This window comes from Acipenser ruthenus, chromosome 9, assembly GCF_902713425.1.
Source record: "Acipenser ruthenus chromosome 9, fAciRut3.2 maternal haplotype, whole genome shotgun sequence".
Lineage (NCBI taxonomy): Eukaryota > Metazoa > Chordata > Actinopteri > Acipenseriformes > Acipenseridae > Acipenser > Acipenser ruthenus.
In genome coordinates this window covers 8,508,602-8,521,387 of record NC_081197.1, presented here as the reverse complement: position 1 = coordinate 8,521,387, position 12,786 = coordinate 8,508,602, and the positions used below count along the sequence as shown (strand labels likewise).

Genomic DNA, 12,786 nt, shown 5'->3' with positions numbered 1-12,786 from the left:
TTGTAACATTTTTCAGCATATTATTCTTTAAATATATATTTTTATAATTCCTCTGTGATGATCATTTTAAAAACATTTAGTTCACCAATGTAGTATTGGGGAATCTTTCCTCTTCAAAATAACATTTATAGATAACACAGTAACTGCTGAGGTTATTTGTAGTCTTGTGAGGTCCAGTGCCCTGCCCTGCATCAAAACTTTCTGAATGTCAGGTAAGGACCACCTGCTTAGCAGTCCAACTGTTTTAAAAGACCAGTTGCCTTTAGAACAGATTCAGACAATTGCAGTCATTTAAACTGGTTGTAGAAGACCACCTGTTGCATAGGACACCAGCTTCAAGATTTTTTTTAAAATCAAGAAACAGAAACCAAATGTTATTAGCATTGCACAAAATTAAGGGTGGCAATATATATATATATATATATATATATATATATATATATATATATATATATATATATATATATATATATATATATATATTACACTTCCATACACAATCATGCAGACAATATTCTTGTTTGTGTATAAGGTCTGTTCAATTGTGTATAAGGTCTGTTCAATCGATCTCTCTAGAGAGGCAGATTTAAACACCAGCATTGTGTAAAAAGGGCCCTTTTTGAAAACCAACAGCACCTCTATCACTTCTCACTGAGCTCCACAATATGGATCTCCACAAAGTGAAGGCTGGACAACCACTAGTTTTTGGTAGAAGCAAGACAAAAGGCAAACATGGTGTTGTGTAAACATATATAGTGAGCACAAAAACAGTGGTTAAAGACTTTTTTTGGTTCTTTAAGTACTCCCTGGTCATTGGTATGGCCCTTTTCTGCCAAAATAGTTGGACAGACATAGTGTTTTTCAGACTATACTCCTGTGTCCAAATGCTGCCATTGTTATCAAAAGCAGCATCAGACATTTTTTAATATTTTTTTTTATTTTAATAAAATGAAATACAAATAATCTTCATTGGCAAACACAATGGAACTGTGTCAAAGTTCTACTAAGGGGCAGTTACTCACTGGTAGTTTATTACAGTGCCATGGTTCCATTTCAGTATCAGGTCCAATGTGCAATATTTATTCCAAACCCATTGTGTATCATTGCTGGTAATTCTGTTTGTTTGCCAATGGTTCTGTTTCCTCAGCTAACGTCTTTCTTAATGCTTGTCAGTGGCTAGGACCAGAAAGTTTGCTGTATTCCTATGAAGATTAGCAGGAGACGACTGCTCCCAGCAGTGAGAGGCAGCTGCAGCCCAGTATGCAGGCAAGGCTCAAACAGCGAGAGAAGAAACACATCTCAGTTTAACATTTGCGAAAGAAGGTCAACCAGGTTAGACAGCTATAAGGCATCTCCTTTCATTGTGATTCACATAGCAGTGTGACAATCTCACACACTGGTGCGCTGTTTCATCAAGAACAGGGACCCCTTTTCTGGATAATGGAATCTCTTGTTTGAAGTTAAACTATATATCTTATTATATATACAGTGCTTTTTCTCTCTCTCTCTCTCTCTCTCTCTCTCTCTCTCTCTCTCTCTCTTTCTCTCTCTCTCTCTCTCTCTCTCTATATATATATATATAAACCACTGTCGTGTTCTAAGCTGCATGTTTTAGTGCATCAAATTCCCCAAGAGGGGTCTTTGCACAGTATAATGTGAAGTTCCCTAGAGTCAAGGTCATTTTTCTAATAACCAGCCGAGCATATCACTAAGAAAAGGAGAAATGAAGTACTATAACCATTAATTAGTGTGTTCAGAGTTCAGTGTGTGTGTGTGTGGGGGCATATGTGTTGGTATATTCATTTCCCAGGACGGAAAGTTGAAATTCACTCCAAAATAAAACCCACGTCAACACGGATCACTTTTTAAATGTATTAGTAATAAGAGAGTTTTTATGTGACCTCTGCAGAAGTTAGAATGAGGTGATCTTTTGCCAACATGTGTAACATGTTATAGATAGATAGATAGATAGATAGATAGATAGATAGATAGATAGATAGATAGATAGATAGATTGGCAGTTCTATTGACTGTACTACTGCAGGAGTGCTTACACTCCTACTCCATGGAGTGTATATGTACTCTTAATTTCAGTTTACATGTTTAATTTGGAAGAAGTCATCAATACCTACCTAACAAATCTGTTCACTTTATACATTATTATTTGTTTATTTAGCAGACATCATTTTCCATTACAAAAAAAAAACATTTAGGAGAAGCAGTTTTACACAGTTAATCTGAACGTGTGCATATGCATATACACCAGATGACCACAAGGTGGTGTATAAGCCTAAACTGTAGATGGAAACCTGTCTGTTGTCATTGTTTATTCACAAAGCAACAGATGAACAGTCACTGCCCATCTGTGCCTAAAGCCTGTCTATATCTATCTAGCAGGGGTCGGATTCCTTGGAAGGATCATCTATGAGCTGAGAGTACAGTAGCAACACCATAGATATTTGAAACAAATTAGAGTGTAAAGTGTTTGTTTTGTGAACAGGAAGGATAGGTCTAAAACATTTACCGTTAGTGTTGTACCTGGCTGCTACTTGCTTTGTACCTCAATGCAAAATTTGTAACGTACTCAGGGTTAGAAACAACATTGGTCCTACACACCGTCCTGGGTTTCAGAACTACCCTCAATGAAGTAGTGTTGAAATGATAAATGATGATCATTCAGGCTGCATGAACATCTCTTAATAGTAAACTTTTAGATGCTCGGGAGACGTACAGCTATAAAATGAAACAAAACTTGTGTATTAGTGCTCATTCGAGTGTGCCAAGTTAATGATTTAGCTTTTATTAATGCTGTGATCAGTGTGATCGGTTCAGAGGAGATTTAACAAGGGTCTGATTCCTTAAACTCCTGGCTCCTGGTTATTTGAATAGCATAAGTAAACAAAGGAGGTTCTGATACCCAGGGCTGGATGCAGGGCTAGTGTGAGTTTCACAGCCGTACAAGCGTACCAGTACAAGCTGTTGAAATGCATTCATGAATTAACAAACAAAAACCATTAGTCTTTTTTTTTCAGTTATGAAACGGCTCTTTCACTGAATTACATATTATCTGCAGGAAGCACTAGTCACAGGGCCCTCCATGTGCTGCTGCTGGTGAATACCAGCTGTGCTGATGCTGCCTTATTTCTGCACAGCACCAATACATCATTATGAAAATATGCTTTGAATAAACGAAAAAAAAAGAAGAAATACAAGCATAAAAAGTTGCAGCAAAGAACAGGACACATACAGGTAGTAACTTGACTACACATAATATTTTAAATCAAATTCTATGCAGAGAGTGTGTCTGTGATTTGTAGCACACACTTTTGAAAATAGGATCTGACAGACTGATAGACGGCTCAAAGTAGCAGCTCGACTGACAGGTGCTTCTTTATCCAAGACTGCTTTTCCAAGTTCCTGACATTTCACAAACAACAGCCTCAAAAAGCACCTTTCCCTGAGGTGGTAATGATTGAAGAATGGGCCTGCATACCTCCAGAACACAACCTGCAGACTGATGAAGGAGGAAAGAATGGAAGAAAGAAAGAAAGGTAGCACTCAAATGAGCAAACCAAATAGAGGTAGCTAGGAGACAAGAGGCCAATAATCAACCACTGATAATAATCACATCCACCTTCACTGCAGGTGTATTTTTGCTGTTGCTGCAGTGAATTATTCTAAAGCCAAAAGAATGAGTCAAAAATCCTAAAAAAAAAACCTTCTCTGACAGTGAGGAATAACATTGGTAAAAATCCATTACAACTGTGCAAAAATGACAAGGCCAGTTTTCTTTTTTTCTTGCACCCTTGCCCAGCTGAGTTCATTCTAGTTGATTTGTTTTATCATTTTATTCTTCTAATTTATTTTCTTTATCTTTCTATCTATCCCCTTCAAATCCCTTAAATAAACATAGAAAAGTGTACCAAAGCATACTAAAGGCCTACGAACTAGAAGCATCATATAAGCACAGGAAACACATGGCAGAAATCCAGTGGCTATATACTACGATAAACTTTTAAAAGATGATTCTTAGACCCATCCACGATAGATATGCTTTTTAATAGAAGCTGCTGCAGGCGTTACAAAATTAAGCCCAGGTCTGCAATTCATGTGACAGGCATTGTGGGACTCAAAACAATAGCTGTTTGGCTGCAATTTGCCCACCTCAGCAACATCCAATACAAAAACCACCCCTTTTACCCGAGGAGTTTTAAACTGGAGCCATGGAGCCAAACAGGATTCAAATAAGGAAATACAGGGTCTCCGGAAGTCAGAGCCATGGACAGCATGGTTAGTTTTCAATAGAATAGGAATGCTTGAAGTAAACGGTACAGTAGCTGGGGACATGGCAAAACATTTTTGAGTGACTCGACCACATTTGTGCCCCTCAATGCCTCAAGCATATACATCCATACATTGTGTTTAGGTATTTTTTAATGTATTATTGTCATTTCGTGCTGTCTGAGGCAAGAGGACTGCAACACTGCTGTGACCTGATACCATTCAGATAACATAATACCTGTCTATTACCCTGAAGAATCTCTAGTACAACCATGGAGGCACGAGGGCAGCTACAATGCTATGAGTTATGGACAGAATGGTACCACAGTGGCAATATTTTCATATTTCTACATACCAATATCACAATGACATACCAATATCACAATAAATCGATTCCATTAACGTTTTTTTTTGCAATAGTCGACTCTATACAGGTGCCCTTTACAAGAGATGTGAAAAGATGTAATATTGTGTCCCCCCATGTAATAGTTCCCCCTTAACACAATATTTCAAGGCTGAATATTCTAATTATTTGATTAGGCACTATTGACAAAGCTTCAGTTTGTGAATGATTTAAAAAAAAAATGTTGTTATGAATAAATTACATTTTGATAGTAAGAAGCAAAACATTTTTCATGAATATCAAATAATAAAAAAAAAACATGCTTTAACCTATGAGTTAAAGCTTTGTGACTAGAGCTCAATATTTCGATACAGCTTATTCTTTTCTTCAAGGGAAAGTCAATTCGGAGTTGTTTGCACGTCTTCCCTGAGGAGCGTCCCATGTGCAATCCTCATTATTGTTCTGCACCAACCAATTGTTGTGAACTCCTCCCACAGGGATTGGAATACATGTTGTATAAATGCAGCACCCCTCAACTAGCTTTGCTAACTGAGATCTTGGGTGTCAAAAAAACATCATGAAGGCATCGGTCCTTGCTCTCCTTGTGCTGTTGTTACTGGCATCTGTAGACAGTAAGTACTGAGTTGACCTGCAGTCTTTTTTTTACTGTATTTGATAGGTGGTAAGCTAGGTAGTATATCATTGAATAAGCATAGCAATGTGTAGTAAAGCCTAGTGAAGCACAGGCATGGTAAGGAATGAAGAAAGACATATGGTGTAAACTATGATAAATGCCTGGTATATAAGACTAGGAGACTTCACACGGTACAACTTTAAACAGATAGTAAGCATTACTTGCACAAAGCTATGCATTTGCTCCTGCTTGTCTTTATGGCACAACCCCCTTACCACAATTAACAGCCTTCTGCTCTTCTTTAACCAATGGCAGAAGAATGTCTGTTTCAATTACCTTTATCAACATTTCCTGACGTACTCACTTCTTTGTTTCTCCTGACTAGGTCAGGAAGCTGATGTGACATTCTGGACCTGTGGTCAGAGAGGACACTGCCGCAGATTCTGCTACGCACACGAGTACGTTGTGGGTTACCATGGCTGTCCTCGGAGATTCAGGTACCACAGATTCTGGCCAACAGAAAATGAAGCAGAAATGTTACGTCAAGTGATCCAATGTGTGGTATGCAAAGCCTACAGCAGTTAGTTGTCGGTTAGCCAACTTTAAAATGGCTTGTTGGAGCATTTATATCCCTGGCTGCAACGACAATGCATTCTTTAGGATGTAACAGAACCATACATTGTGTGATATCATATAAAGAAATCAAGGTATATATAACTGTGTGTATGGGTGGGGAAGGAATATGAGGTAAGTACTTTAAATATAAAAAAGTTTGTATCATTTGAGGTTTAAGGCTAATAATGTACAGAGCAATGCTAATTCTTAATTCTTTAATATTTTCAGATGCTGTGTATTGCGGTATTAGCACCCACAACCTAAAGAGCTGGTACCTGCAAGACAACACACCATATGGAGATGGGCTTTTCTTCACAGAAGCTCTGTAGTAACTAGAACATTAGCCGTGTCTGCGTGATATCTGCCTTATAATGGGAATATACTGCATATACACAGTGAGTGTCAAGTGGTCACACTCATGGTATTTAATACAGGTTTGGCTGAATATAAATGAAGAGATGCTAGGAAGAATTCAGAATGATAGGCTTGACAAGAAATCATAGCTTGGCTGGGTTAACTTGTTGCTGTGCGTTTCTACAGAGCCTTCCTTGCCATTACAAGCAGTGGTTACTAAACTGTGAATGGTTTCATAGACACACAGACCCTAATCAAGGTTATACAATTCCACTAAATATCATTTATGATAAGCAGTATTATTTGGGGAACTGTGTTTTTTTTAACAGAAGGGCTCCAGTGTAATGATTTGGGAGTCTAACCATTGGTGCACCATAAAAAGTTATTTTTTTTTACTGAATGAATTTGCAATCTTTTCAATGGATTGATGTTTACTCTGAATCAATTAAACTGTGCCCAGTGTTTAGCAGCGACTGAGTGCAGTACACTCAATAACCTTAACAGAATGGTTGTGTTATAATATGGCAATGATGATATGCTTGTTTTTGTAACATAAAATCTCATGTTCTTTGTCCAGCAAACTGTTAATGTATATACTGTAGAATACAGTAACGTCATTTTCAAATGACAATAAAGTTTAAACTTTGTAAATGCCTTTTTCAAATAAAGCTACTCCACTGTGGGAAAAAAAAATCTTGTTGGAAATTGAAAAATTCATAACATTTCATTACATACAGCAGAACATTAAATAATACATATACTGTTGACCACATCCATAATGTTTCATTGATGTGGTTGTTGCATAACTAAAAAATAAATAAAATAAATAAAAAAAAACATTCCATATGTTTCAAAAGACTACAATACTTCCATCCTGAACTCCCATTCCTTCAACTTCTATCTAAACAGTACCTAACTTTCAAGACTGAAGAGACTTTTTTTGCCATGAGAGCAGAATGTTATTTTTGGTTGTCATGGTAAAACTGACAGCCAAGTTGTTAATTTACTGATCTCTGTCCACCCATGACTCATATAAGCACCCTTCTAAAAACTCTTCAATGGAAATGCAATGCTTCTCTACTAAGAGGCATTTGTAGCATTAGGGCAACTAGAATGATCCATTGGTATAGTAGCATTTCTATATGTTTACATCCTAATGGGATCGCAATGGTATAAACCAATACTCACAGATAATCCACTGCAGTACATAGTACAGGTAGTGGACAAAAAAAGGAAGCACCTGGGTAAATGAGGGACACCAAGTATATTGAAAGCAATGGCTTCCACACAGGTGTGGCTCATGCGTTAATTAAGCAAATAACATCCCAGCATGTTTAGGGTCATGTATAAAAATGTTGGACAGGCCTGGTTGCCTATAATTATGGCTAGCATGGCTGCAAGAGGAGACCTCAGTGACTTTGAAAGATGGGTGATTGTTGGGGCGCGTTTGGCAGGAGCTTCAGTGACCAAGACAGCTCAACTTGCTGATGTTTCACAAGCAAAGGTGTCTAAGGTGATGTCGGCATGGAACCCTGAGGGAAAGACATCATCAGCAAAGGGCAACAGTGGGCGGAAGCGCATACTCCAGGATCGTGATATCCGTGCATTAATTTGAAGTGCAAGACAAAACGCAAGCAACTGCAGCTCAATTGACTGCAAATTTCAACCTCGAGCGTGAGCCCTATTAAGTGAGCCCTATTAAGTGACTTTACATTGGTGTTTTTTGTCCACTACCTGTATCTTATTGTCAGTTTTCATAGCCTTTTGAACTTAACAGGTGTTTGTAGTAACTTGAAAAAGTAGCTTATCATGATCTGTCAAGGTGGGTCCGATGCAAAGTTTCATAAACATGCCTAAGACCACAAATAATATACAAAACAATGTAATTGTTGAAAGAATTCTGCATCCAGTTGCCCTCTAGTTTTCACATTTAAAATGTATTTGAACTAGATTCCATTTGAGAACTTTTAAAGGCCAATTTGAAGAAAGAACACTTAAGCTAGCTTTGTAAAGGTTTAAACATGTGCTACATTGTGCTGGGCATTGTGCATAGTTTTATCATTCAATCTTTGTACTTATGTAATTCAACCAGCACAGCGTGAAATTACTACAATGGAGTAAACCCCCTACAAATCTGTTTACATGACGTTTTCTATGTACACAATAAGTATAAAGAAGGAGAAACAAATCAAAGTGATGGCATAGCCAACTGTGCAAATATTTTTGCATGGTCTAGACTAGGATGAATAGATGATACTACACCATGTCAAAACATAGTACTGTACATTTAAAACAAGGGCAAAGAAACGTTATTTAAAAAAAAAAAGTTGAAGAAATGTATACATCTCTTTCCTTGAAATTTCCACTGTCATCTAATTTTTGTTTCCTGTGTTTTACTATTGTATAACTAGATTGTATTATTATTATTATTATTATTATTATTATTATTATTATTATTGTTGTTGTTGTTGTTGTTGTTGTTGTTGTTGTTGTTAATAATAATAATAATAATAATAATAATAATAATAATAATAATAATAATAATAATAATAATAAAGTATAGTGTACATTTAGGACTACATTTTCCATCACACCACCAGCTTCTCAGTGTTCATTGCTTAGCAACATGGACACATTTTCTTAAACACGCCCTCTGAGCCGGAAGAAGTTAAATATGGTTAATATCCTGAAATGCCAAGATGGAGGAGGACGCCCTGAAAGAAGACGAGTTGGACGATTGGCTCATTGAGTCGATTAAACTGTGAGCTAAATAGTTACATAATAATATTAATAATAATAGAAAACATATTTCAAATCTGTGAATCATTAGAAACCACGAAATAAAAGACAACTGTAAAATAATATCGACAGTACAAGAAGAGATCAAAACGGATTTTGCTGTTGTAAATTCCTAAACAGCAATTGTGTCAGTCACAGTATTACAGGACAGTGCTGAGTTGGAATTGGTTTCGGGGTTGTATAATTACAGAGCGCCAATATTATTGTCGACCACGTGTGAAAGAAAAAGTTTTTATTACAATGGTGAACACTACCACCTGGTGGTGATGGCTATTAATACACCACTACTGATCCGGAGAGCCATCCCATATAAATCGCCAAAGCTATTGTCACAGATGCCTCTGTTTCACGAACGATTTTGTATATAAAGCTATTACTTGGTTAAGTTCTCTTAGCCAGGACTAGATTGCTTCAATGTGACAACTCTGCGTGTAGTATATACTCACTTCTGAAACAGCTCTTAGTTAGCATGTTATTCTTTTCTCTCAGGTACAGTGATCTGCACGTGTTTGAGCTCCAGGAAACCACACAAGTCATTGAATGGACTGGGGAGAAAAGTATGTTGTCGTCTTTTTTTCCTTAGATTTTTTTTTTTTTTCTGTTGCATATACAGTGATATTATACAACAATGAATAATACATTAAAACTGTGTTTTATTTGTTATGCATTGTTGTATGACTGTGTGTTTGTAAATGTTTCTACCGTTCATGACTAGACCCCTTGAAAATCAGAGCTATCTCAAAGGACTCTTATCCTGCTTAAATAAATACATTGCATTGAGCAGAGCCACAAGACTGGGAAAAAAATCTATTTGTGATTCCTTCACTGAGATAATGTAATAGACTCAGAAGAAACAACTAATGTGTATATCACAGTATATATTCATAACTAATCATTAAGTTTTGCAGTTGATGTGTGTTATGAGTAATACTAATGCTAAGGGTTTGTTCTGTCTTTCTTAGGTATTTGTGTGGCTGGTTCTTAGAGTGGCAGTAGAAATGAAATTCTAGAGCTGGCCTTGCCTCAGAGGCTGTATTCAAAGCAAAATCAGGTAGGTACATTAAGCAGCCTGGTTTGTACTCCTTGGTTCAGACTGGCCACATCTTCTTGTAAGTGCTGACACAATGTAAGATAGCTCATTTTTATATCGACACAGTTCTACCCTTTTAATGCCCCTGGAGGTTTGTTTGGCATTATATCAGTAAAACACATCATTGGTATGCAGGTTCTGGTGACATTATTAACCTCTTCATGATTAACCCTTCGATTCAAATTCAATTATGGTAACAGCACCATCATTAAAATGTAAGTCACCAGAACCATGCAAATTACACCCTAAATAAGTGCTATTAAAATTAATATGCTTTCTTATTTTAAAAACACAGTAAAACATCAAATAATAATCGCCAGCCTTCTCTACATGTTTTGGGTTAGGGTATATCTTCAGAAGCTTTCTAGCAAAGGCAGTTCATTTGTTGTGTTTTTGTTTTCTTTCTCAATACAGCATTTTTTCAGTTAAAGATGTCAGAGCTAATATACAATTCGCTGTTGAATCATTTATTTTAGGGGCTGTGTCCTGAACGTGATTTTAAAGTGGTACACGGTGGTTTCTCAGACCGACCCATTAGCTGTTTGAAGCACATCCGAGGGACCAGGTAATTCAAATATTCCTCATTTTCACTTGGTTATGTTTATCAGAGTCTAGCCCATTATTCGTGAAGAGATTGTAATGTGATGTATGACTAGTAGAAACAGAAATACCAACATTCAGCCTCTATAAAGTAATATTAAATCTCTGAGTTCAAAGACACTAAAATGTTACTGCTTTTTCAATATTTTATGTTTTCCACCCATTGTAAGAATTCTGGTGTCCAGTGGTCCCCCGGACAGTTCTCTACAGCTCTGGCAAATTGGAGCAGATGACAGTGGTGAGTGCAGATCCCCTTCAAAGATTCACTAACAAGGGAGCAAACTTTTCTTAATTTGTTTGAATTGCAATCTTAATTTCAAAACCTGCTCGGTATCTTTACTTTTATAAATTATTTGTTGACCAGATCATGTCAAGTTAAAGGATTGCATTTCTTCTTCATTTGGTATTGGAAGCACCCTCTTAGTTTCTCCCCAGTAACATTTGATTTACCTTTTCTATCTGAACTGTAGATGTCATCAAACCATTGCACTGTATTCACAATAAAGAGCACACAAAGAAGTGGAGCAGGATTGCGACCAGTGCCTCAGGATCACCTTGTGTCCTTCACGGGTCAGAGGTGAAAGACATACAGGTCACAGATTTGGAGTCCAAGAAAGCTATCTACTCGCTGGGTAATTTAAAGATATATGTATAAAAATAAAAAATAAACATTAATAAACAATGGTTTTACAGACCTAGAAGGAGGTACCTGTCTGTCTGTCTTGATGCATTTTTTGTCACACCTGCATTTTTACTTGTATCTGTTTTTCATGTTCTGATTTCCTGTACAGATACAGATAATGCAGATTCTGTAAGCAGTCTTGAGCTTCTGAGTAAAGATGAATTTCTCCTCTGCTCGGGCAGAGGGCACCTGTGGTTGGTAGATATGCGACAGCCTGGGAGCTTGGCTACACCCTGTACGGTCCTCCCACAGGGAGAAGGGCTCCACTGGTGTATGGGAATCAGGAACCGCCTGTCTGAGTCGGATGCAGCCTCCAGCAGAGTGGCAAGGCTTTCCTCGTCTGGCCATGTCCTTGTTACTGACATGCGGGATGCAAGGAGCCCTTTGTGTCAAGCCAAACTGAACCTTTCTTGTGAATCTTCAGACTACAATATAATGACTGTGACTTGGGCTCCTGCTTTCGATGACTGTCTTGCTGTTTCAGGTAAATAATGCATACCGTAGGTTTACCCCATGAATATATGCATACAGCCAAAAATCTCAATGTTGTATCTTTCATGAGATAATTTGTCAGTGTTATGAGCTCATGTGATTTATGCACCCTTTATTTGTCAAGCATTTGCTGTAAAGTTTGGTGAATTGCAGATTGCATTTGACATATTTTGTCTGTGTTCATCAGGTTTCAATGGGAAGGTACACATTTATAACACAAAGTCCTGGATCCCAGCATTCACTGAAGAAGAGCCGCTGTTTATTCATAAAGGACATGCCATCGCTGAAGGCCCTGATGACTGGAGATCAGCAGTAGTTACAACACATGTATGGCATCCATGGAAACCAAGGACTTTATTATCTGCTGCAACAAATGGGTCATTGCATGTCTGGGATTGGATAGACCAGAAAATGGAAAGCTAATGTTATGTTGTTACTGTGTATAAATGTAATATTGTATAGACATGGATAGACAGTGTGGATTTAAGTCATTTTATAAACAAATAAGAGCAGCTTTCTAATTGTTTTTGTATGTATGTATGTATGTATGTAAGAACGTATAACTGGGCTACTAGTTTTGCCTTTTTTCCAGTTTGCATGCTGAAAATAAAGGATTTGGATTTTTTTTTAAATGGTACTGACATGACCAATTCTTAAAAGCCATGCCTGTATCCATGGACCAAGTGTCCCTTAGGATATGATGGTTTAAAATGAGCTAACTTACCTGGGTTAGATGCTCACAGGAGAATAAGTGGGTGCTGTGCTGATGACATAAAACTGGGATTAAGGATCCCATGTAACATAACAGTAAATGTGCTTTGCTTGGTTTCCTGGACTAATCAGCGGTAAGACAATGTATATCAAGCCTTGGCTGATACTCCTTTAATGCTTTCTATA

The 12,786-nt window shown here is 37.3% G+C and overlaps 2 protein-coding genes across 2 annotated transcripts; both read left to right on the top strand.

Moving 5' to 3' along the window:
- The first annotated feature begins 5,180 nt into the window (after positions 1–5,180).
- Positions 5,181–6,215, top strand: LOC117405153 (uncharacterized). Its single transcript, XM_034007981.3, has 3 exons — positions 5,181–5,255; positions 5,643–5,754; positions 6,101–6,215. The coding sequence occupies exons 1-3, from the start codon at positions 5,201–5,203 to the stop codon at positions 6,120–6,122; spliced, it is 189 nt and encodes a 62-aa protein (XP_033863872.3). The 5' UTR covers positions 5,181–5,200; the 3' UTR covers positions 6,123–6,215.
- Positions 6,216–8,925: 2,710 nt separating this feature from the next.
- On the top strand, positions 8,926–12,521 carry LOC117972916 (WD repeat-containing protein 73-like). The gene is made up of 8 exons (XM_059030572.1): positions 8,926–8,987; positions 9,146–9,152; positions 9,490–9,582; positions 10,592–10,680; positions 10,886–10,953; positions 11,186–11,347; positions 11,507–11,881; positions 12,077–12,521. Exons 1-8 carry the CDS (start codon positions 8,926–8,928, stop codon positions 12,310–12,312), a joined length of 1,092 nt encoding a protein of 363 aa, XP_058886555.1. The 3' UTR covers positions 12,313–12,521.
- Positions 12,522–12,786: the final 265 nt, after the last annotated feature.